The 25,786-nt window shown below is 33.9% G+C and overlaps 2 protein-coding genes and 1 long non-coding RNA gene across 8 annotated transcripts in view; 2 read left to right on the forward strand and 1 right to left on the reverse strand.

Annotated features, from left to right (window-relative positions):
- LOC136412884 (uncharacterized) overlaps window positions 1–25,786 on the forward strand; it is a 65,875-nt gene that overhangs the window by 37,980 nt on the left and 2,109 nt on the right. The gene's annotated exons all lie outside the window — the stretch shown is intronic.
- On the forward strand, window positions 340–1,228 carry LOC136412882 (transmembrane protein 267). The gene is made up of 2 exons (XM_066396119.1): window positions 340–734; window positions 782–1,228. The coding sequence occupies exons 1-2, from the start codon at window positions 438–440 to the stop codon at window positions 1,109–1,111; spliced, it is 627 nt and encodes a 208-aa protein (XP_066252216.1). The 5' UTR covers window positions 340–437; the 3' UTR covers window positions 1,112–1,228.
- LOC136412876 (GRAM domain-containing protein 2A-like) lies at window positions 1,221–24,616 on the reverse strand. 6 transcript variants are annotated; one of them, XM_066396088.1, is made up of 8 exons: window positions 24,183–24,610; window positions 18,328–18,423; window positions 6,101–6,253; window positions 3,713–3,995; window positions 3,458–3,658; window positions 3,269–3,401; window positions 2,883–3,208; window positions 1,221–2,826 (listed from the first exon to the last, which is right to left on the reverse strand). In XM_066396088.1, exons 1-8 carry the CDS (start codon window positions 24,500–24,502, stop codon window positions 2,695–2,697), a joined length of 1,644 nt encoding a protein of 547 aa, XP_066252185.1. In that variant the 5' UTR covers window positions 24,503–24,610; the 3' UTR covers window positions 1,221–2,694. The 6 variants fall into 6 exon arrangements, with proteins under 6 accessions (XP_066252185.1, XP_066252184.1, XP_066252188.1 ...); XM_066396087.1 differs by having other exon boundaries at window positions 2,883–3,401; window positions 24,183–24,616; XM_066396091.1 differs by lacking the exon at window positions 6,101–6,253 and having other exon boundaries at window positions 24,183–24,611.

Raw genomic sequence — 25,786 nt, forward strand, 5'->3', positions numbered from 1 at the left:
CAATATTATGTAGTTCTGCGACTTTTCATTCCTTGAACTTTTTTCCCTGTAAATTAATTCCGTTGGAATTTTTTTACTATTTTCTAGCATTCTAACATCCTGTTAAATTTTTAGCGATCTTTATTCTAGCTTGTAGATTTTTATTTAAATATAATGCATTTCCACATATAAAAACCTTATTCAAAAATCGCGATCAGCTGATAATGACTGTTCTTTGAAATCATTTTTGGCGTTTTGTTTTGATTGGCTTAACATCCTGACGTTATAATAAAGTTGACCACTAGCAAGTTCTTGTGCTTAGCATATTGTACGATCGACATTGACACTTCATAAGTTTCCTGTGGTTTAACATTTGTAAATAGAACTTTTTGTAAATTCCAAAATGTTACGAAATTTAACGTTTGTTTCCTAGAGTTTTCCATGGTATCAAGTCCACAATGAAGCTAGTATGTTTAGTTTTCAATTGGAACACATATTTAACTGCTGGTATTGCCGCTGTCGCAATTGCAGGCGATTATCTGGTAACCCTCTGTGCGGCCCCCTTTCTGAAGGCACTAAGTGACAACCTGACTCATGCTGTAATAGGAGGGCTCAGCTGGAGCATTTGCTACTTTAATCGCCAGAAATCTTTAGCAGAGACACGGCATGGCTTTATAGAAATATTAAGTTGTACTCTTTTGTCTTCTTTCATTGATTTGGATCATTTCCTCTCTGCCAAGTCTTTGTCTTTAAAGGTAATTTTTGGGTTTGTTTGGTTATGATTTTGAGTAAAAACTTTTAGGATGCGACAGCCTTGAGCCGCAGGCCAATATTCCATTGTTCTACTTTTGCTTTAATTATATTCATTTTTTTAACTCTGATGAGCTTCATGTGTGAATCTGCAGTTATAGGACGGAGTGCTCTGATAATTTTTACAGCTTTTGCTACACACCACATTAGGGATGCCCATCGAAGGGGACTATGGTTTTATCCATATGGTAGCTCTGCTCCCATTTCTTACAATTTATACATTGTGATTACTTGCTTGCTACCATATGGTGTTATGGTTATGGAGAGGATGTTTAGGATTTCACAGAAAAGTGGTGTTGATGATTATTCATATGTGATATAGATAGTATGTTTTATAAGTATGTCTAGCTAAATTTTTTTATTGAATCAATCAATCAGTTTAAATTATGTATTTAGATTAGTGAGTGGAGAAATAAAAAAATTCCAATATATTTTAGAACCACTATTTTTTAATAATGGGTAAAAGCAAAAACAAAATATCACAGGATTTCTATTACCTACACAATTAAATTTAAGGATTACATTTATGATCTAGATACAAACATAACAGAACCTATATGCCACTATTGTTTTATTAATATGCTTTAGATTGACTTTTAATAATAATACTGTAATTACCAAAACACTATTGAAAACCACAATAACTATTGTCAATATAGTAACAAAGGCATATAGGGGCAAACAACAAAATTTACAAATTATAATTTAACATGACTTGGATTCTAGTACATGTTTTTTAAATAGGATGTGGACAAAAGGAAATATTTTGGTTCTTTACAGTTTAAATATAAGGGGCATGTCCTCTAACTACAAAAAATATTCAAAATATACCTATATTATATTGCGAATAAATAATTTCCTTTCAGCCATCTAATTACATAAGTGAAATATGTGTCTGTCAGCTTAAACATTGAACACATTTCAATATTGTTTTATTCAGATGACAAAGACATTTTTCACCAGGCAGTCTTACTGCATTATTCAACAATTCCTTTTAATAGAAACCATTCTCTCTCATTCCAGCTTGATACAATTTATTTTCAGTCCAGTTTTTAATGTCTAATTTATAATTCTGCCATTCTATTTTCCGCTTTATATCACAAAAAAAATATGACAATAATTGAAAAGACGTAAAAACGGAAATTCATGAAAGTGTTATTCTCATAGCTTTAAAGTGAAAAAGAGTTTTGAGAGCATGGTTGAGGTTCACTTAAACTGTAACAATTCGCATAGATTTCTCTTACATGTCAATCACATTTCTCATGGCATTGCACATTTTAAACTTAAAGTTGAGAATTTAAATTTTTAAGTAAAACTCAAAGAAAATGTTAACAGAAATGAAATCTTAAAAATTTGAAGGCTACAAATATTCTAGGAGTGATATAGGCCAGTATATGATTTAAAACCTAATTTGTCTATAACTCAAATCAAAAATAAATCACCCTAACAGATATTAGGCCTAAAGTTTGAATATAGGTTTAACAAGTAACAATTTCCTATATCTAGTAAGAGTAAGTTGGTAATTATAGTAGCTCATAGGTGTAGATAACTTGGAAATAGTTTGTGTCAGTGCTTCATGCATAATAGGTGGTTTGACCTATTTGTAAGATGAGCGCCTGTCTTACCTAATTCATTGATATTCAACCCTGACATTCGCTAGGTTATAATAACTATTATGGCATATTTTTGGCAAAGTGGCTAAATACCACTCTAGATCTAGGGAATTCCATGATTAATGTTTGTCAAAGTTAAGCAGAATTTCAGTAGTTTTGTGTCTAACCCAGACAATTCTCGCGTGTCCAGTAACTACTCTCGACTCTAAAATGAGCAATAAGATCTGGGAACTATCATGGGTTGGAATTAACTGGAAACTCATCAGTAATGCAAGTCACCTGACACATTATGCTAACTTTCGCTGTTTCCTTGTAGCGTGACTTTACCGGAATCATCTCTAAATACATATTCTTTGCTGCTTTGTTGTTGTTTCGCATTTTGTCCGATAAGAAGAGCGGACAGAGCTTCAAGGGATTGTCTAACCTGCGTCAACACATTATGTAAATATACAAAGTTATCATTATGATCAATCATCTTACCTTAGCTATTTGATCTAAATTACTATCTAAGAAGTTATTGACTGCATCTGCTGATCTGGAATGGAGATGGGTCTGCCACTGCAGGAGATCACTGTAAATGTCTTCAGACGTCGAAGAAAGTGACGCACCTTGTAGTGAAATTGAATATTTGTTTTGGATTTTATGTATCCGGTACAGTAGCACAGCGGCAGAAAGGAATAAAAGGATCAGCAGAAGAGTTGTGGCTACTAAAATGAGGCTTTGTCTAGGCAATTTTCTAAATTCAGTTATGGCATCTTTGAGAGTTCTGACGAAACCTTTTGAACCTTTTCTTTCAAGCAACGAACCTAGAATTTTAAGGCTTGTTTGGTAAATGCCCAGTATATATTCGAATTTAATGAACGAACCATCGGTTTGATTTCGTACGCTTTCTTTACGAATCCGCTTTAAGACTTCTGTGGCTGGCGGTACTTCTTCGTCTTCTGCCACTGGGCTTTCCCTCTCACTTTCTCCGGACTCAGAAGAGTCTGGATCAGGTTCCTATGTATATTTCAGATAATTAAAGTTGTGCATGCATTTTATGTTTCAGAACTTACAATAATTTCCGCTTCAGGCAGAGCTTCCTCGCTCTTTGCTTTCTCCCAAACCGTTCTCATGTATGCCAAAGTGTTGTCTCGAGACATCAAACTCCCAAAAATATGCTTGTACTCTCCAGTAGTAATCCCAACAGCGTTTGGTATTATTCGAGCCGTTTTTTCTTTGGTTATTTCTTCCACACTCAGTATTGGAATAAGCAGCTGCAAAAAATAAGCCTATTTCAATTCATCTCTACAAAATAGGCTCATTATTACCTTTGTAACGTATCCGAAGACGTTAGAATAGAACGCGAAATAGTTCTTAGTAATATAAAGATGTCCTTGAAGTAGTATGTCACCAATTAGAGCACAAGAGTAATAATTGAGCACTTTTTCGTCCTCTTCGACGGTGGGGAAGTGCCGAAGGAACTTCTTTTGGCGTGCCTTAGAGGTGGTATGAACCTTGGGGTCTTTGGTAGCCTTGGGACTTGGCGGTTCTGTTAGTTGGCCTTGAGCTGTCATGGCTGGTGTGCTTGTGCTTAGGTGTTTTAGATTAGTTCTGAAATAAAAATAAGTGAAATTTGCTGATATTTATTAGGGCATATTTGAGTGTATGGTGAAAGGGCCGGCCCTTACCTCTCAGAAGAATCATTACTACCAGTACTAGAACTATCGTCATAGTCTTCGGCAACGGCCTGTCCCCGTGAATCAATCGAAGATGGTTTCACAGCTTTGTATTGTAATTTGCTAACTAATGACATAGTTCGTGTTATTCGAGACATTATTAGAACTAATTCACTCGGGAAAAGATCACTTAGTTTACTAGATTGAGTTTTGTGTAAGAGAAATTATTAATAGTATCGACTGTACGAAGAAGAAACTTTTTAATCGGCTATAACGATTTGGTGGTCTAAACCTTAACGAATCGAAGACTCTAGTCAAACTGAAAACCTTTCGATGGTCGATATTTAATTATTCAACTTTACGATCTGTGATCATCGCATGTACAAGTGGAGTTATCTTATCACTAGCTACACACAGTAAATATTAACAATTTTGATGAATGCTGAGGTTCAGGGGTTAACATATACTGAAATATGGCATAACCTACATATTCATGATGCAAGTTTTATAATTATAAATATCGCTGTATTTTGTTAGGTTTATGTTTATTTGTTCAAACATAGTTGCAATAATTTTGGGTTGGGAAGTACCTGAGATTTAGTAAAAATATTTTTTTTAGAATAAGCTCAAAATGATTTATTTTTATATAGGGGGAAGATCTCAGTTAATTCATTCTCTATTATACTGTGCAACTCTAAATTGTACATCCCTTGTTAACTTTTTAACATTTTTTAAAATTTCTAAAGCAGTATTAAATAGGACAAAAATAGTATCTTTTAACGTTTACGTTACGTCATCGATAGCACAAAATGGCCGATTTTTAAAAATTTAAACGTGGGCCATATGACATCTTAAATTAAAGGTATTTTAAAACTACATGTTTAATGGTGTATGGCGATTTAAAATTTATTGATTTGTTTTTAAGGAAAACGGGTATAAATTTGATTAAAAAAATGCAATACAAACTCAGTTAAATAGTATGTAAACAATGAAAAAATTTGTTTGTTGATAGGAGATTGGTTTAATTTTAGTTTTGTGCTCACAAACAGTTTTTGATTATTTTTATTTATTAATTAATATTTTTTTAACGATTTGTTTGCGAGCACAAAATCGAACACAAACTAATTTCCTATCAACAAACAAGATTTTTGATTATTTACGTACTATTTAATTGAGTTTGTACTGATTTTTTTACAAAATGTATGCTTATTTTTCTCAAAAACTAATCGATAGATTTTAAATCGTAATATACTATTGAGTGTAGTTTTGAAAGACCTTTAATTTGAAACATCACTTGACTCATATTTCAATTAAAAATAGGCCATTTTGCGCTATCGGTGACGTAAGCAATATTAACAAAATAATCAAATGTCAAAAGAAAGTATTTTTACCTTATTTAATGGTGCTTTTGAATTTTGAAAAAATAATAATTTGTTAAAAAGTTAAGGGAAAGGTCTAGCAATTTAGAGTTGAACGGTATTATGAAATTCAAGTTTGAGGTTGATAATGTCAGTTTGTACTTAATAGGAAAGTGGAAGCTAAAATTCTGTAGATTTAATTAAACAAGCCCACTTAATAAATACCTACAAAATGAAGATGTTCGTTTTAAATACAATAATGTGATTTTGTTCTAATTTGTGTATATCATTTATTTCCAATATGAAAATAATTCAGTCAAGTAACATTTGTCTCAGATTATGCCTCTCCAAAAACCGAAATTTATTACTAATTCATTTATGCAGTAACATGGACTTGTTCAATTTTACAATTAACTCACACAATTGCTTTCTTCTATTTATTAAAAGTGAATATTAAAATAGCGATATAAAACTGTGCTTTAAAAAAAACAAAGTCTCATCCGCCCCCATTTTCCCGTTGTAAAAATATTTTGGTCGTCTGAAGTAGGTTTCGCAAGTCAATCATTCGTTATTACTCATAAGTAGGTACCAGGTGGCCCTTATCAAGTCAATAACTACGAAAAAACCCATTCACTCTTAGATAGTGTAAACGTTTCAAGTGGTTACTAAGATTAATACTCACTTATCAATTTTGGAGAAAACTGAGTGACTGGGACTGCGTTGTATCGTAGGACTGGCCAGAGGCTCGGGTAGTGCCCCCTGAGGGGCTCCGAGTTGCCCCTGAGGCGTGGCGGGTGCCGATCGAGGACCCGCACTTCCAAAGTTCCCCGACGACCTGAAACCAATAGGGACTTCATCATGCAAAAAGTATTGTCCAGGAAACCTTTTCGATTTTATTATTTATTTATTGTCGAAGACTCCAAATAAAGTTTATCATTTCAAGTTCTTCCAAATGGACGATAAATTATTAATTCAGGGCAGTAAAACTTACGATTGAGGTATTGTTCGAATGATTTTGCTATTTTATTCGTGTCGGTTTTCAGGACTACTTTTCCAAATAATTTTAACCATTAGAGTGAAATAATAAAGAGATTTTTCCCACGCTTAGTTAACGAGGCTATTGCAAAGTATCTCACTCAAAGTATAATCACCATAATTGCGTTTTCTTGTAGAAAATGTTTTATTAACGCAATTTTAATTGGAATAATTGAAATTTTAAATATGTAAAAATTTAGTACTAATTTCTGGCTGGCAATAAGTTCATTCAACTTGTAGAAATTTACAGTATCTCCTTACTCTTCACGTGCTTCGTTGCGCATAACGTAGTTATATTAACATTGACCTTAAAAATTCAGCACAGGAAAAATTGTTTAATATTTATATCTTTTTCTTCCTTTGCAAAATTCTAATTATTGACGTTGTAGTAAGTCCACGGAAACGAAATTAATTTCCCATTACCTTCCTGAAAGTTTGCCAAATTCGTTTGCCAATAAATATATTGCGTTTGTTATACATTCAATAAGACCATTATTTGCCCTTTTATTTTCAATCGTCTGGTCATAAGTCCAAATATTCCAAGCTATTTTATTTTAAAACTGTAATTGAGCCCACATAATTTTAATTAAAGCTTGCTGATCAGTTGAAAATTGAATTATCCCTTGCTGCTCTTAGCGCTGAATAGACAGGAAAGACAATTGACTTGGAGGACTCTTAAAAAAGGGCGCCGTCGAAAAAAGGTATTTGATAAGCTTCAATACTTGAATAACGAAGAAGTATCTGATAGACGAAGGGCGTGTTTTTAATGTGTGATTATTATTATTTATACAATTATGATTTTTAGCCAGGAAAAACTGTAATCGAGTACTCAAAGTACTAACGAACAACTCAGGCCACCTGGTTATTATCTTTCGTATATGAGTATAGATTTCTGAAAATATCTACAAAAACCAGCTGCTCAAACACACACGTTTTTGGTTTTTATATGGCAGAGATTAAGGTTGATTGCCATTTTGTGTGTTAATTGCACTTCGTTATCCTCGTAGACCTCGTAAATAATCTGCGATGCTGTAAGGAAAAATCGATATTGGAGCGGGCTCATAAATTAATAAAGACAATTGGTCAAGGTTGCAATGAAGTTCTTGTATTTTCCAGAACTACATTAATTTGTTTTTATAATAAAAAGATTACCTTTAGGAGAAATCCATGAAGATTTTTTTGGAATCTTTGAACCATTTTGAATATTGGGTATGAAAATGAATTTAAGATTATCGTTAAATAAAAGAGTACGACGTTGGAGTCTTGGACCTATTGTAACATTTTATTAAGACCCTAAAGAGCCACAATAATTTCGTTAGAAAGTATTCGATCTTAGCTTTGTGTAGCCCCAAAAATCTGCCTTTTAAGTATCCAATTTGATTTTGGGCAAACCAATTACATGAGCTTGAATGAAGTCGTAAAGGAATAAATTAAATTAAAATAAAGAAGCGCATAAAATAAAGTTCTATTTAAGAAGTAGCTACATTTATTATATTTTCCTTTACCAAATAATTGTGGGAATTTAATTTCCATCAAAGATGACCTATAAAGCATAGAGGCCTCGTGGGTATAATTAAGGGAATTAATGTCAATTTTGCATTGTTCATTAGCTTACCGATGACTAATTTATTTAAAGTTGGTCACAGTAGATTGGAACATCAAAATTATGTAAAAAATAACAAATCGTTTCACTGCACAATTATTTTGAACGAATGGGTTGGCTGAATTTCCATCATTCAATTCACAGTGATAAAGACGAGGCTGTCCAAACATGAAAAATGCATTCAAGTACAATTATTTGGCTTTAAATTCAATTTTTTTCTCGCGATAAGTTGTTTTATAAATATATTTGCTCGTTTTTCCATTTATTTTTTTCTTGCAAATTTGTTTTAACTAAAAGCATATACAGGTCTTTCAATTTTAAACTGCGTTCTTTCAGGGAGTGGACAAAAATAACACAATTTGCACATAAACATTATTTGGAAAACATATATTAAGACACATAGCAGGTGTTATAGTTTTAGATTTTTTCTTCACAGCTTTCGCTATTTTTGAGATAATTAGTTCAAAATTGAAATATAATAAGAGTTCACATTGACTGGTCTCTAAAGTTTCTCTCTCCTACAAGGCGATACTTTTTTAAGACATCATTCCTTTTTTATGACTATAAATTTTTTTATGGTAGATTGATGTACGTCCAAAATTTGAACTGAATATCTCAAAATTCTGAGGAGCCGCGAAAATAAAAATTGAAATTTTATAACCCCGTATGTCAATATGCGTTTTTCAAATAATATTTGAAAGGTCGCAAATTAAAAATAAACCACCTTGTATAGTGCAAGCCGGATGTAAGTGCTGAACTTTCAGGAAAAAAATGAAACGCCAACGTGCAAAATTTAAAATAAGTTTAATTTTGTAATTATGTTGGTTAAATTATCCGAGGCGCCAAAACCCTGTTTACTCCAGCAGCAGTTCAAATTTAGTGTTAGTTGCATGACCTCTAATTATCTGACCATTTGCCAGCATCTACCAAAGTTGTTTTCATACTTTCTTAGACCTGAACAAGAACAACCATATTGTCTATCTAATGTTGTTTTGGACCTTTTTAGTCCCCATCATTTTGGTCTTAGAGTTTGTTTGTAACTTACATGACTCGACTACCTTATTAAGTCACCATACTTCAAAAAATAACAAAACAATATGAAGCATTAGAAAGTTTACAACGAAATATGTGATTTTTTGTGAGGATGTAAGAAAGAATAAGCAGTAAGAGACAGAATAGAAAGATGAAGCAGTATTTTAGTGCTAGTAATATCTGTTGTGTTATCAAAGATACATTCACACTTACTTGGATCTGAGCAAAAATCGCCATATTACCCCTCTGGTACTACTATGGACCTTTTTAATCCCGACAACTTTGATTAATTCCAGCCTTAGTGTTTTCTGTAACTTGTACACTTTGGCTAATTCACACAACTATTTTACTAAATCACTCTACTACAATATTAATAATACCAATAATAATAATAAAACGTGTGAAGCACTCGGAAGTTTACACGAACTAAATTTGTGCTTTCTGTGAGGATGGCCAGCATGGACGTGTGGGATGGAGTAGACAGGTAAAACAGTACACGATGAATACGCCTTTTTGTCAAGCGGCCAAGTGATTTATAGAATGAGTTCTAAATTCGTCATTTTCGTATGTAAAGAGGTTAATTTAATGTGTATTTTTTTATATTAGGGTGACGGCTTCCCAAATATATATGCAGCTAGTTCTCACGAGTTTTCTCTTACTTTCATAAATGTTTATCAAATCGATGTTTATAAGAAAATGGATATACATAATTTAAAATTAAACATCATGAGTAACTCGGCAAGCATCCACTCAAAATTATTAGGATTACACGGATTTTTAAAATAGCTGAAATGACTATTTTAAAAACCCATCTATACTGTCTATTTATCATTGCGATTCTTTAGGCTTCCATTTAGAGTCAAGTCAAAAGGTATATTGGCTTTTAGCTATATAGGTAAATGTCCTGTGGAATTAAGACCACTTATAGAACTTCAAAGTAACTCTCCTCGTTTAACAGTTCCAGAAAGTGGATGTTATACAGTATATATTATATTTAGGGTGGCAACCCGGTTTTCATTTACGGATTTTATCTCAAACCTAATTAATGGATCCTAAAAAGTGACCTCAAAAGGTGTTAAAAATAACTTTTGCTTAAGAAGGCTATTTTCAAACGCATAAAGGTCTTTTATTTTTCCCTAAAACCGTTTATATAATAAATAGATATAAACTGCTAATATTTAATTATTGGCAAATACGAATTCCTTTGTCTAGCATAGATCAAGCCAGAGTAAATATTTTGAAAACATTGAGAAATTTAAGTGGGCCATCGTATTTGTATTTGTAATTTTCTATATAGTTTTGCATGGATATCTCAACAGAAGGCAAGTAGGTATTACTAACAATGTTGTATATTGACACAATATTTTACTTTTTTAAGGCGAAGGTGAACGGCAAAATACTGTTATGCATTATTAAATTTCGTTTCTCAGTGGGCAGTCTCTTAACCTTGACCTAACGAGTGTTCTGTACGTATGTTTTATTCACCTCATTTTTCATTAGCTAGATAAACGCGCCCATGTTGATGTCATTTTTTCTCCCTAAGTTTCTCAAAATACTTTACGCAGTCATCTTGTCACTACTTCTTTTCTCGCATCTTAATAAGTTCATACAGTTTATAATAATTCTGGTTTTAAATACGTGTTTCTCCAAATAATGATGACCTGCTTGGTTTCTAAGAAAATATCCCCACCGGGTATAGCAGCTGCTCATGTGCTCATCATTCATAAGATCCAAATAAATAAAGAGCAGAAAGCTTCATACTGTGTTCAAATAATACATATACAATAAGTTTTCTGACTAAAAATAGAATTTCCAAGTACTATTTGTATGAACTAAATTGTTCGCTTTTTTGCATTTATTGAGCCGACAATAAACATTATTTGCATGTTTTAATAGAACGTTTTAAATGCCTTTTTTATTAGTGGCAATGAGTAAGCTAAATAATCATTATTATGATGAATAATAATCTTAGTTTTGTAATTCTTCAAGTTCGACTAGAATTTTGCTCGCCAATAAGACTTACCTGCTCACAATCAAAAGCTGCTTATACTTTGAAATGTTCTTAACCAGATCCCAACAATTCCTTATGTAGCACATTATTCGCTTCTTAAAACGACCATGTTATTATAAGAATATAACCATGTTATCAAATATTTACGCCGCGGTGAACTGATGAGCAACTTTTTTTCCTTGTTGTAAGTAAACATGGGTATGGGTACGTAAGTCCAACGTGTCACTTGCAAACTTAATTGCTGATTAATTGAGTTAGAAAATCCATTAAAATTTTCATAAAAATACGCCAGCAATATATTTATTAGCGTTGTTCCCCATTTGAACAGCTTAATTTTTAATTAGACAACTTACTTAAAATTTTTTATGAAATTGGTGGTGTTAAGACGACAACAGTCCATTATAAGTATGAAATTGTCACATATATTGTTATAGGGTTATTTCTAAAAAGAGAGAATTTTGAGATTTTTCAAAAAATTGATGCATAAATTTTTGAACTCTGTTCACTATACTTCTTTAAATTTTCTTGACGAAATGGTAAATATGCATCTTAATAATCTAAATACAACAATGGAGCATAATTTTCCCATCATCCAAATACATTGCGGTTCAATTTCAATCCAAGTTTCTTTTCAATATGACCATTGAAATTATACGTTTCATTTTCGTTACAACCCTCATTTAAATCTGAACGTTTTGAAACCTACATCGCCTTTTTAGCTCAAGATTCTTCCATTACTGTTATAGCGCTCTCGTTAGTTCCTCTCTAAATTTTTTTATATTAGAGCTTTAGAATAATTATGTCTCATTTACCCTTTAAGTAGTCGTATGAGCTGGCTGCAAATATCTGTGATAGGCTGTTTGCTTAATTTCTTACTTTTGCTTTGGGCATTAGATCTGCATGTAGGTTGTTTCAGTTTTATTCCTTCGCACAAGTACCATGGAAGTTTAGGTTCTCAATTGTATCTCAATTGTAGTCTTGTAGTCGACTTTTCATTCCGCCTAAGCGTCAGTGATATACATTTCTGTTTACCATTGTCTTGAATGCTAGAGGAACACATATTTTAAGTTTTATTGTAGTTCTAGCTGTGTTTGGGATCGGTTCAAATATAATGACGTCAAGGTATTTTAAATGTCCCGTATCATCTAAAATAATTTGAGGATATAATGCGTCACATTCTAATTGATCGTTACCTTTTCAACGTACAAAGGTTATATTATAATTTTGGCATATAATAATTTATAAATTAAACTGTTGTAACGTGTAGTTGTAAATTTAAAGTTTGGCGTTACTATACATATACGTAACAAAATTCTTTGATATACTGAGTGAGTCATGTTGAGCTGGGAATATATGGAGTGAGCCACCATGTCGCAAGTGAATTAATCACTAGGTTGACATTTATTCGCCAGTTGATTAATATTGGTCATGTAAAAATGTAAAATAGGAATGTTTTGTTGGAAATTTTCTGAATCATTAGAATCATCAACATTTTAAGGTACCTAACAATAACGACATGCAAAATCATTGATGCACAATGTTGTAAGAAACTTCATAGATGTAGATATTTGTGTTCAAACGTTTCGTTATTGAGATACAGAGCGTGTCAATTTTCCGGTTTCATTTTCTTTTTATTCCATTGGTATAAAAGTTGTCAGATTTTTACTTCAGATTTAAGCTAATGACCTACTTTTTATTTTCATTATAAATTCCTAAAACTATAAATAGATTACTAAGACAAATCCCTTAATTTTTGAGACTCATCATTTTTCAAATTCCACTTACAATTAGAAAAGTTTTTATATATTAACGTTCACTTATGGTGACTTACCCTGTACATTCATTTGATTCGAATCACCCGGTATACAATGTGTTTAAGATAATTATGCTTAGCATGGAATTTTAGGGGCGGAAAGAAATGAGAAGTTGGTTAAATTGGGGAAAATTGCGCAATTTGTTATTTTGTAAGCTGCTTTGAAATTCGTATAGTTCCTACAACTTTTGCAGATAACCACGACAAAACTGGATATTGAACTTTTTGTTTTCCCTACATGTATAATTAAAAACTACTCATTACAGAAAGATGATAAGGAGGCAATTAAACCTTAAAAGTTATCTATAGACTGCTTTAGATTTTCTTATCTAGGCCGGGTTTATCCAATATCTTACTTCTTTATTCCTAATTTTTAATTGTCATTTCGCAATTCTTATTCTTAATTCGTAGTTATGCTAATTAGCCACATTGACAAGTGACTAATTGACAGTTTTTTTACAGTTATTTTTCTGGAAGTAGATTTTCTAATTCATTATTTCAAGCAATTCTTGCAGTGGTTACTGCAAGTTCTAGCAAAGTTTCTTGTAAGACGGCTACAAGAAATTTATATTTATTAGTCTTAAAATGAAATTCACTTCTTTTCTTTCTGTCAATAACTATTTTTAATCCTCAATTTCTTCAAAACTTGTATCAAACAGTGTAATAACTACATTGTAAAAGTTTTAGGCCAAACTCTCACTCACCGAGATTTTCTGAGGAATTTGTTTCGAACCATTTGCAATTTTCCATTGTCGCCTCCTGAAGCACTCCCTTCGAAGCCCTGCACGAAACACAACATGGCAGTGTCTGTCATGCACGCGACACTGTGCTGTTTACGCATGCGCGGCTTTCGGTCCAGGATCGGCGTGACGTCGTTGCAAAGGCCATCTTTGATTGGCTCAATTTGCAACGAAGGCACGTGGAGAGACAAGTTGGTCGGGCGATGACCTATTGTGGTGGGTTTTAATGGCAACCGTGCGTAGTAGATTTGGCAATGTTGATTTTTTTTAAAGATATGTTCACATGATTCTTATGTGTACTATTGCAAAAACTAGCGGTGAAGTAACAGATGTCAGTTAATGGTGGAAATTGGGCTTTAGTCAGAAATAGTTACCTGATGCTGGTATAAAAATAATTACAATCTATCTAACATTTCCACATTATGTGTACAATAGTAATTAGCCAACATATTGCTTTCAAGACAAATAAATAATCCGCTTCTATTTCCAGTAAAATAACCTTCTAGTTTTTGTAATCAATCATACATCCGGGGGACAAAGCACACTAACCACCCCTCGTACGTGTTCCGGAAATCAAGAGGGCTGTCGTCGCCGTAAAAACAAACGAACAAGGGGCTGTTGCCAAGTGGTAAAAACAAAAACGAAGCGTTGTCCAGTTGCGATACCGGTCCGTCTATAGATCTCAATGCCGACGCGATAGCTGTTCAACTGTTAACCTGACTTCGAAGTTACTGCCAAGCCTATCCACGCGACACTACAATGTTGCCACATTAGTCAGCCTCTTCTGTATGTATAGCATATAAACTATCTATATCCCGTCTAGTTATGTACCCCTCTGTGGTTAATCGTCTTAAAAAAAGCTGATTATCCATTTATCATTTTTTTGTTTAGATTAAGAGTTTTTTTGTGTTTTTATACCTTTGTGGAGGTTCGTGAAGATCGATTTATACGATTTTTCTGTAGTTGAATTTTTTACTTAAAAGGGCTGTTACTAAAGACACAACGGCAACACGAAAAACGGTTATTTCCCTCTCCGGATTTGATCGGCTTTCCACTAAAGATTCGCTACCATGGAAACGTAATGACGGGGGATTTTTCACAGCTGATCGTCTGATGGTATTGGAAATCAACATCGTATTTGATGATGATTATTTATTTCTGGATTATTTTAAGTAGACAACATTTGTCCACTTAAATTCCAAATATTTTCTACTCAAGGGAAATGAGGTATTAAGTTTGGCAGTGGCGCTTTTAAAACAGGTCATACACCTGCTCGTGTATCTTTTAAAATTAAACCAGATGCACTATGCGACAGCTAATTTTGCCTTTTGCTGTGCTTATTAATAGTTAATAGATGTGCCATTCAATTGAATACTGTATAGTTTGGTTTAATTCAAATATAAAACTGGAGAATCTTAAAAACTCTGTTAATTTGAAAAATAATATCTTCGAAAACTCATAAAGAATCACCAAAGATCCTAGCAGATTCTAAAAATTATATCAAAGATATTTAAAAGGTAACGAAGAATAATCGAAAATGCACGACAATTAAATCGCCTTTAAATACAAAGGCCCGATTGTACAAAAAAGGCTTAAGCTGTGCTCAATTAAAGCTTTAGCCCACTTGAACCCTCCAATAAGGAATTTATGGCTGTTAAATTAATTTCAACTGTGACAACAACGTTATTCCTATGAAAGGACTTAAGTAAGCTGAAGCTTAAATTGAGTATAATTTATGTTTTATTTGCATATTCGGGCCTAAGAGACCTTGCCGGAAAATCCATGGGAAATTACTCCTGAAACATCTCCAAAACTATCTAACAAATCACAAGAACTATAAAAATGTATTCTACAAGATTTCCTCTAAGATCTTCAAATTTTCAAATAATGTTTACAGGGTGTTATCTAAACGTGAGGCACAAATTTTAGAAAATATTCCTTAGGTCAAAATAAGAAAAAATTACCAAGCATATACAGGATGTTAAAAAAGCTACCCAGATGTTTTTCAAAGAGTCCTGTATCACTTAAAAAAATATGGAGTTCATGTATCGTAATTGGTAGTAGTAAATTTTACCAACTTTTGTAAAACATTTGTAAAAATGTAACCCCAATATTTCCAACAAGTCCATAAGCGGCGCTTAAACATAGGTGTGGCTAAAATCCGCACAAAGGATCTGATTCCATCATTTCAATTTTTTGAATTGTATTTTAAATTCGTTTATAAATATATTGAAGTTTGAATTTTAATTTTAATGTGAAAACGAAGCAAGGTACGAAAAATCAAGGGAAGAAAAAAGGGTCTTGAAACTTTTGCTTTTAAACGATCCTAAACGTAAAAATCTAGAGATGTTAAGTTTCCCCGCCTTCGAAAATTTTGACATTTTTAAGATGACGTTTTTCGGTTAATGGAGTGATGATATAGATCGTATATTGATCTTGAATACCTCGATTAAGATCTTGGACCCTTGGAAAGCCTGGGTTCCTCCGTTAAGGTTGGACGGCTGAGGTCTCCCGGTGGGCAGCCAACGTCCCCCGATTAGACTTTGTAAGTAGGCCTCAAATAAACAGTTTCCTATTAATCCTAATTAAACATTAACCGGGAGCGAAAGTTGGTAATGAAAACTGTGAATTGCAAATGAATTGCGAACAGAACTATACATTCACAGAAAGGGCTTTGATCACCTGACCTAAGTGTTCTGAATACCATTGAATAAAGAATGCTAATTCGTCTTGCTACCCTACGAGTGCTATTCATAAAACTTGCTTCGAAAATTTTGATAATGTTTTCTTCAAGATTTTCATTTTTAACAAGTTCTCGAACACCAACTACTCAGCGAACATAACTCTAACAAATATTCTGATATTGGGAGTGTGCTGTTCTAGGAAATTATGTTCATATTCTCTAATGGCTTCAAATTCATATAACGTTACCAAAGTCTTAAATAAAAAGATCATATCAGCATATTTTTTGAAGGTAAACATTATTAAATACTTTCTTTAAAGAACGCGTTTTATTAAACGTCATTAAAATACAACTGAGCACTACATGCTAACTAGATTTTTATTCGAAATAATCGAACAAACAAGGCAATTAAGTCACTTTCTTGTTCTTACATCCATAAATTTAAATAGCAGTTTCTTTAACTTCAAAGAAATTATTACATGGCTTTTCTTTACTCTTATGCTTTACTGCCTAGGCCCTAAAAGGGACATTACAGCCGGGTTTATATCATTAGTAATTTTTTCAACCATTTTTTTTAATCAGAGAAGAAATAATTTTACTTAAAAAATAAATAACGAATCACTATCGTTGAAATCATTAATTTGCTACTTTTAGCCTTACGTGATTATTAATAATAATTTTGCATTAATTTCGTTAAAGCAATGCTCAACGACGAACTCAAAGAAAATAATTCTCTTAACTGCATTATTTGTATCCACTTAAGCAAGGTAAATATTGAATAATAAATCTGAATATCACGTTTTATCTTAAAATGTGTTTGTGTCAGTTATGTTATATTAATATTCTTTTAGCTTCAACGCAGATAAGAGTTTGATTTGTGGCTTCCGGTGTATATCAAGTCCTATGATAATTGTTAATATAGCAAAAAAAGGTGAATTAATTTTTCAAAACTTGCCTACTACGTCTTTACATTTAACTTTTACTAGATCTTACCCATTGTGCTCCTCGATGCTGTTCGACCTTTGAGCCCTGAAACTGCTCCTAAAGAACCGTCTTTGCACGGGCAAACTTAACCTTCTCTTGAAAGTCTGGATTAAATTTCGCCTCAGTTCGTAGTCAGTACTACATTCACTATCACTCTCACTCATTTTGGCGTGATTTGAAAGCCAATATCCGTTCTTATCCCACACTTTCTCAACAATCTTCACGCATTTTTTGGTTTTGCCTTTGAGGGCTTGCTCAATAACCTCGTGCATTTCTGGCTACATTTCGATAAGAAATAATCACAGCTTACAATAATTAATTGAAAAAAAGTATTGTTTCATAGTAGTTGGTGAGCCGTGTAAACAAGTAAATTAAATGAGCAGTCGTTGAAAGTCTTTTTGAATACGAGGGCATTGCTACTGCTAGTTTATGACTATTGTGTGATGAATTTGAATTAGTTTTTGTGGGTGTTATATTAACGAATAGCTCGATAGAGAGGCATACGATTATCGTTTGAAGATTAGTATTTATAGAAGTTGAGACGGAATGTTTGTTAGATGCGAGCAGCCCTCGTATTCATTTCATACGACCACAGCGATTATTTTAATATTTTTAACAATTATTGCTAAAAGGCCAAGGCGTCCTTCAGTATAAAATTTCAGTTCTGTTTTTTTCCTGCCCGAGTCACCAATCAAATTAACATTTTTGTGTTTCCGAATACTGACCTGAAAATTTTGAAATCACCATCGGAAAATGAACTTAATTACACAATTATTACTATCGACCTAACAGTTTACCTTCCAGTCACTTAGTTGACACTGAACCCTCGAACAACAGCTTCACCGTATTGGTGAAAAGACCCGTGCTGACGACATAACAACAGTGATAACCTTTCTCATACGTAATATTCGGCAAATAATTCCTATTTGTTCTTTGATATTTCCATTATGTAATTAACGTTATGCAAAACATATTTGTACATTCTATTTCGGTGAAATGTAAACTTACCCATTAAGGAGAGCTGGATTTTGAGTCCTTAAGTCATGGGGGGGCTCGTCCTCGGTATCCGGAGGAACCTCTACCAAAAGAGGAGTCGGTGGCTGCCTGTAAAAATGATTATTTCTGAAGCTATTGAACATTTGCAAAATTAATAAACAATAATTTCCACACCAACACTCCATTTAAGAGCAATTTGTTAACGTAACATCAATTGACTAGGTCATTCCCATAGAATAGTTAAATAGCGCTAGGTGAAACCAAATTCGTAATTTCTATAAAAATTAACTCGATATCAAAATTAAGAGTACATTAATAATTTAGGTCTGAAATATCTAGACAATTTTTAGGATTTTGATGGAGGAAATTGTTAATTTAAAAGATGGACGAAATACGTGGGATTTTTTGTTGTTTATATTAGTGCTGCAAGTTTGGTGACTGTCAATAGTATTTACGCATTCCGACTGCCATGTGTACAACAAGTAGTAATAATGTAGTATTGAAACGTGGTGTATAATTGCGTTAATAATATTGTATTATAATTTCAAAAATAGCTTGTTTTCACTTAAAAATAACGTTCCTGTTATAAGCGTCATGTATTATACATAATTATTTTAATGGTAAAATAAGCGAAGGTCGGAACGTATTGTATAAACCCACAAAAGTTCTAGCGCTTCATTATAATACGAAATTGTTCATATCATTACTGTTGAACATTTTTGAGAACTTTTCAGCAGTTTATTGCATTTCAATTAATCAGTGGATGTAATAATCCATTGCCGTTTTGCACGGTACGTAATACGATACCGCGCTTTGGCGACGCATAGGCTAAGCCCCATAATTTAAATCGCTGTACAGAAAGTTGTAACGTATGAGAGAATGAGCTGATTTATAAGAACTTTTCTCTTTTCCTAATTTAGCATACTTCTGTATAGCAAAACGATTTAATCACCAAAAGAGGATAAATCGTCCATTAACAACACCATTTATTTTTTACACTTCTAGAGTACTGGCAAAAGTAATACTTTGCTGTGGGGACGCATGTCTTAATGATACAGACTGAAATATTTCCCATTCTAGTATGAGACCTTGAAAGGTTCTCCGACATGCCAAGGGCTAGCAAAATCAACTTATTATATTTCACGTTGACATGGTACAATCTCAACTAATCCTAGAATATGAAGACATCCTGAATACTCTCCTGAAAAAATTACAAAATTACAAAATTTTGTGAGTTCTTTGACATGTAGAAATTTTGGCCGACGAGGAAGCAGATCGTTTGGTCTTATTTGGGGCTTTGGGACAGTGCGCTACTAGCTTGAATCGCTAGTGGAAATTTCCAGAAGCCTCCATGTTACTAAGATCGATAATAAAGCGGAAGTTTTTACACCGCTGAACAACTGCCCACGAGATGCGGCAGGTTAGGGAATATTAGTCAGGCCAAATGCCGAGCGGCCCGGGCTTTTTCTTCATCTTAAACAGAATTTCAGGATGATAGCTGAGTTATTGACTAAGCACTCATTGGTGACGACATCAACATCTGCTGAACATTGCCGAGGATACCAAGTGCAGGGATGCCTTAAAGATAACGAGAACTGTTGTTCAATTTTTATGCTAGAATGTAGTAGATGAGACAACCTATCCTATTGTCCAACAAGACAAAAGGGGTACATCCCAATAGATTTGTCGATGAGAGTATTGTAACATTACATAGGATGGGACGGGTTGTTGGACACTGTGGTCTTTTATCATACAGAAGCTTGTATTTCAAGCCGAACCCAATTAAAGGTAAATACAGCAAGTGCAAAAATAAACTGTGAATCGTGCAATATCTTGATGACATGGTGAACTTGCACATCCCGTGTAACCGAGATATACTGAGGAATCCAATGTCAATGTAGGACTCAAGAAGATTTTAGTAAATGCTCCAAGAGGAAGTAACTGTACTAATTTTTAGCACTTCATTTTTGGTATTTCTGAAATTTATGAGCATATTGCCTCTGGTAGTAAAAAAAACAAATTTCCATCAAGTTCGTTTCATCTTTGCTCAATAATGTACTCGTTCTTATTTTTAATGAATTCAAGTTTGCCATAATGCTATTAATAATTTTATCATTAGCCCATATTACACGAATCGCCAAACATTAGATTTTGGCTTTGTTCCATAAAATCATCATTTTATCTTATTCAAGTAGAATTCGAGCGAACTTTTCCGTTTATGAAAAATGCATTGTTCCGCCTTAGATCCATATTTGGCAGCTGGCCAAAGCCCCTTTGTAGAGATTGGCACAAATTGTTACCTATTTAATAGCACCTACCTTTCAATGAAAAACGACTACAAAAACCTCCGTAGGAACTTATACGTGCATATTTATCAGAAATTTTAAAAACTTTATTCATATATTGTGTTTTGAAATATTTGAGGAAGACCCATTAGCCTTACGTTAAATACATCTTTCTTGGGTGAATCAGCAATTTCCTGGAAGATTACGTCATAATACAAGGCAGAATCTACTGCGGAGCAAATTAACCTAATTTTTTTAAAAATAGAGCCACTGCAGAGCCGGTTGTTCTGCTAATCACTTAAGGGGGCGGTTTTGCGAGCCGTCTTCACGAATTCTGCCCTAATTGACGAGAGCTGTAATGGCAAAAAATTAGTCCCATCATACCATGCGAATGCTTGATGAGATTCCGATGAGTAGCTGTCTTCGGAGTCGCTGCTGCTGTTAGCTTGACGAATCGTCTTCTTTCGCCTTCGCAGTTTTTTGAAGATGCGCCCCATCGGAAATTTTCAATATTTTTGATGTTGTTCTTATAAATGTAGCAAAAAGCGAACACCCGCGGCACATATAGTGATGCGACTGTGAAATATCCGTCGTTTATTTTTGTCGCATTGAAAATCATTCCGAATTAAACTTGAAATACCGACTAGGAAGTGAGCTATCAAAGTCTATATTAATATTTACTGCTATGGCCAATTATAATGAATTGTAAAGGTTTTTTTGCTGCGTGTTTCTGCTACTGTCAGCGTGTATTATCAGCTTTTGCACCTAGGTTAGCATGATTTATCACTGTGTCGCATTTGAACTAAGTGGCTTAAATTGACTTAGCAACCTTACGAGTGCTTAAAGATGCGCTGGATAAACCGTTGACTGTACAGGGTGAGATTTGTTTTGGCAATATAAAAATTTCAATAGCAGACTTGCCTACATTTACCAGAGCAACATGATTCAACTTCTCCGATCTTGCTCATATAAATGTTTCTTTAACTTCTTTTTGCTAATTTCAGAGTTATATGTGTCAGTACATTATGTTCAGGATTCTTATTAGGTCTCTCATAACAACATAAATTTCTTAGAACGGAAATTTAGATGCCTATTTGTTCTTATAAAAGTCCCATCTTATGTGTATCTTTATACGCAATATCAACCTCGCATCATCTAATAGGCACCTGAAATTTAAAATTCCGTCCCGCAACATCCAACCCAAAAAGCACAAACTAAGATTAATCGTCATCCTTACATCGCTTTAATGCAAGAGAAAAGGCAATTATAATTAATAAATCTACATACCTTCGCCTTTCCACTGCAAAAGCTCAATCGAACCGAAAACCAACGACCATCGACAATAGACCGAAGAATTTTTCGATTTTTAGGTCTAGAAACCAAAAATTATACAGTATTTACTACTAAATCGAGTTCCCGTGCACGCCTATCGACTCCCCTGCTGAACGAGTTCTACTGCAACGCGAGGACGCAGGACAAAATCCGGGCCCGGAGTGGCACTGCGTGATACACGTCCCTGAATTTGCAGGAAAAGGCGTAGGAAAACTAAGGACTTTCGTGTGGGATTTACTATCCAGGTGACCTAAAGGGTGTCATGGACATTTTATGCTGAGTGAAGGGGGTGTTCTAATGCAAAATTTGAAAATGAAAATTACGAATTATCTTTTCATGCACAGTAAAGAGGTCATTCTACTCTGTCTCTCATTATTTTTCAGTTTCATGCTTTGAAACCATTTTTTTAAATTACTCGTTCTAGTGTCGTTGATTTTTTAGTTTCCCATCCAAGTGCCTCTTTTTTTACACTCATTCACACCCTCTTTTATTTTCTTCATAAATTTCGAGTGTTTAAGATACTCTTTCTATTCTTTTCTTTTGCTTAGTGTCATTGGGCAACCAAGGGTATTTTATGTTGAGTGAGGAAGATGTTTAATACAAAACGAAAATGTTTTAGTGTATTACTTGACGAGTTTTATAATGAAAGCTATTATCCCTGACGGAGAGGTTAGCGTAATGAGCGAAGCGAATGGCTTAATTCTCCAGAGGAAGTAATGCTCATTATATGTGAGTACAATACTATACTTTGTCCACTGTGAAATATCCGTACTTTTCATAAATTAGCTAAAAATTCCATTAAAAGTGCTTGTTGTTTGCCTTTTAACGCCAAATCGCAATGTAGGTCATAAGTAAATAAACTTTTCTTGATTTTCTAGGGGCTTATTCGTCTCCTGGATTACTTCTAGGCACCCACTGATTTTTTTACATCGTAATAAGAGCGGTTAATGAATTAATGATATTCATCAATCTTTGGCTATACACCTAAAATCTCCATTGAAAATATCGTGAAAATCGTTAGAGATACGAGTTTTTCATAGAACACTTTTTTGATGTTGGAGAGGTCAGAGTATCAGAAGTTGTAAAAGTATTAAAGTTATCAGCTCTGAGAAAAAAGTTAAAACAATTTTTCATACTTCGGTAAGGCGTCAGTGACCCTACCTATCGGCTAGTTTGAAAGAGATATTTGAAATGAATGCGTTGTACCCAAAAACCTCCAAGAAGCAACTTCAAGTTACAAGCATTTTACAAAAGAACTATTTTGACGCCCTATAGAATGAAAACAAGTAACTTTTTATAAAGCAAGTTTAACTCAATCTCTATTTTTTGCGCTTTAGCACCCAATTCTTATTGTATCATGATTTCTAGAACACCCTGTAGAACTATAAACAAATTATATTTCTGTAAACAGATGATTCTCTTCTTTATCCTTCATTATATTTCCGATTTGTGCTCTAAAAGCATTTTCATTTTCATTTCAAGTGTACTCGGTTTCATTTTGATCCATTTTCTTACGCCAATAGCGTACCCCTATTACTCCTACACAATAGAGATTGCCTGCCTATTCCTGTATGCGCATTGTGGGTGTAAAAGAGAGAGGTTGCTTAGAGTCAAGAATTTGAATATAAGATAATACGAAGCTCAGTTTTTCGTAATAAAGATTAAGTTAAAAATAGTTTTTTTTTGTATTCAAAAGAAAGGCCGTAAGGCTAGGCTAATATTACGCAAGACCATAATGATCACTTACTTAGGAAAATATATGAATTAAAACCATTGGATTATGAGATTTGCCGAAAACCAATCGCATATGACGTGACTACTTACAGGCACAACTGAGTAGGGCATTCGGTATTTTTCAGAATATTTGTCGTGAATTTCTTGAAAAGTTTTCCCCGTTTTTCTGAAATTTAACAATGCCCTTTGTCACTTTTAAAATCATCATATTATTTTGAATTACCTTTAATTGCAGTTTCCCCTTCACTCTTAGGGCTGATGCTCTTTACAAGTCTAAGTCCCCTCACGCTCCGGCTGATCACTTTTCTTAAATTTAGAGATTTATGCTTGCGCAACTGTGTTTCTATATCTTCAATATCTGAGTTTTCTTGTTTAGCAGCCGACGTTTGCACGCCTTTATTTTTTTGAGATTTTGAATGCAGACATTCGCGCTCATTCAGGTATTCAAGAGATTGATTGCCAGTCTCTCTAGAAGTTTCGGTGTAGGACTTAAATTGAATTATTTTTGTTCCTTACCTTTCATCTAGTCTGGTGTCACTTGAGTTTCTTTTCAATTGCCTGTATTGAAGGTGGGTGTTTAAGTTTTCCACGCTTTTGGATAAGTACAATACAGCTTCTGCCTTCAGTAGCACTTTTGGCTCGCCATTATTTCCTGGTAAATCAACTAGTTCGAATTCGTTTTCTTTGTCACTTGTTTCAGTCTCAGGCGGAGGGGTATGAGAGTCTGATGTGCCTGAGTCTTTTGAGATGGATTTAACAAAATTATGCATAGTCCCTATAAAGATTTTCCCAAAGTGTTTGCTTCTTTGTTCAACGGTGTTGTCTGGTTGATCCATTTTTGCCACTGCGAAATTTACTTACATCAAAATACTTTTTTGAACTCGTTTGAACTGCGAATCACAGTGTTCATAGTTTCACAGTTTTCGCTATAAATCACGCGCGAGGTACAAGCATAAAAAAATGTCATTTACACTAGAAGAAAAATGCTTTGTTATGTAGTTTTACCTATGTGATGACAAATATTTTACCAAGGTTCGTTTCATGCTAAAGCGACAGTAAATTTATTAATCGTTGCGCGTTTTATCAGGTGATGAAAAAGTGCTGATAATACTAAACCGCGTTATTTAACACGTTATTCATTATTTTAAACCTAAGCTATACGTAAATTCGGAAGTTAGATAAAACTATTAATAGTCCTTGGATGATAATGCTATGTAGTACATATTAATCCACTTCGTTTTTTCTTATAAAATTAATTGGTCCAAGTATATAAAGGTCACGGGTTCAAAGATCTTAAGCAACACTGAGTGACACGGTAACTTAATGTGTTTTTATGTTTAAATTTGTCGCTCGATATCAATAAAATTGGAAATGGAGGCGATAAAAATTGATACTAATAATTGCAGGTTAAGTCTTTTTTCTCTTTCTTTTAAGTTGGCAAGTTCATATTAGACTAGCAGATTTGTTGGCGATACGAACATCATATTCAAATGTGGCTGTTATAGATGTCTGTTCATGGGGTGTTATTAACGTTCATGCCCATAGTCGGTGGTTATGAACTTGGTAAATTCAAAAGTATCCTAAGGAGTTCCATCTCTTTAGAAAATATTCACGCGCTTACATCTCTGGCAGAATTTTCTGTCCCAAAATAACAGAGCTACGCGGGACTGTCACCTTTTACTCGACCTTCACAGTACACTTGGATCGGTCTTTTTCGCCCCCATTTCACCGTGAATTCACTCTCTCGAGTGTCTAATGGTAAATGTGAATCGGTGGCACTTCTTGGGTCCTGGATTGAAATTCCTTTTCTGACCGAGCCTCTTTGGAGCTCTCTTGTCGTCCTGGACATTTCTTTCATCAACGTCCTTTGAGGGTTGTCGGTTAGGAATAATGCTATAAAAAAAAACCGAAAGCCTATCTGGGTCTTTCCTTCGCTACCCCAGGGAAAGAATATCTTGTTGGCATTGGTGGGATTTGATGAGGAGTCCTGGGACCATAGCTAGAGCTAGTTAACCGAAGATAGGTTATACTCAGATTTTTGGGAATAAATTCCTTCGATCTGGGGGGATTTGTCGTCGGGAGGTGATTTATTAAATTGTCTTCCTTGTTGGTCTTGAGTG

The sequence above is a fragment of the Euwallacea similis genome, chromosome 13 (genome assembly GCF_039881205.1).
Source record: "Euwallacea similis isolate ESF13 chromosome 13, ESF131.1, whole genome shotgun sequence".
Taxonomy (NCBI): Eukaryota; Metazoa; Arthropoda; class Insecta; order Coleoptera; family Curculionidae; genus Euwallacea; species Euwallacea similis.

Bases quoted from the DNA above. Each gene is read 5' to 3' on its own strand.
- LOC136412876 (XM_066396087.1), bottom strand. From the start codon at position 24,502: ATGGATCAACCAGACAACACCGTTGAACAAAGAAGCAAACACTTTGGG. The intron at 18,424-24,182 runs GTAAGGAACAAA...TCATTTTTACAG, and splicing joins GACACCAGACTAGATGAAAG to GCAGCCACCGACTCCTCTTT. The intron at 2,827-2,882 runs GTAAGATGATTG...GTGTTGACGCAG, and splicing joins ATTTAGATCAAATAGCTAAG to GTTAGACAATCCCTTGAAGC.
- LOC136412882 (XM_066396119.1), top strand. From the start codon at position 438: ATGAAGCTAGTATGTTTAGTTTTCAATTGGAACACATATTTAACTGCT. The intron at 735-781 runs GTAATTTTTGGG...AAAAACTTTTAG, and splicing joins CCAAGTCTTTGTCTTTAAAG to GATGCGACAGCCTTGAGCCG.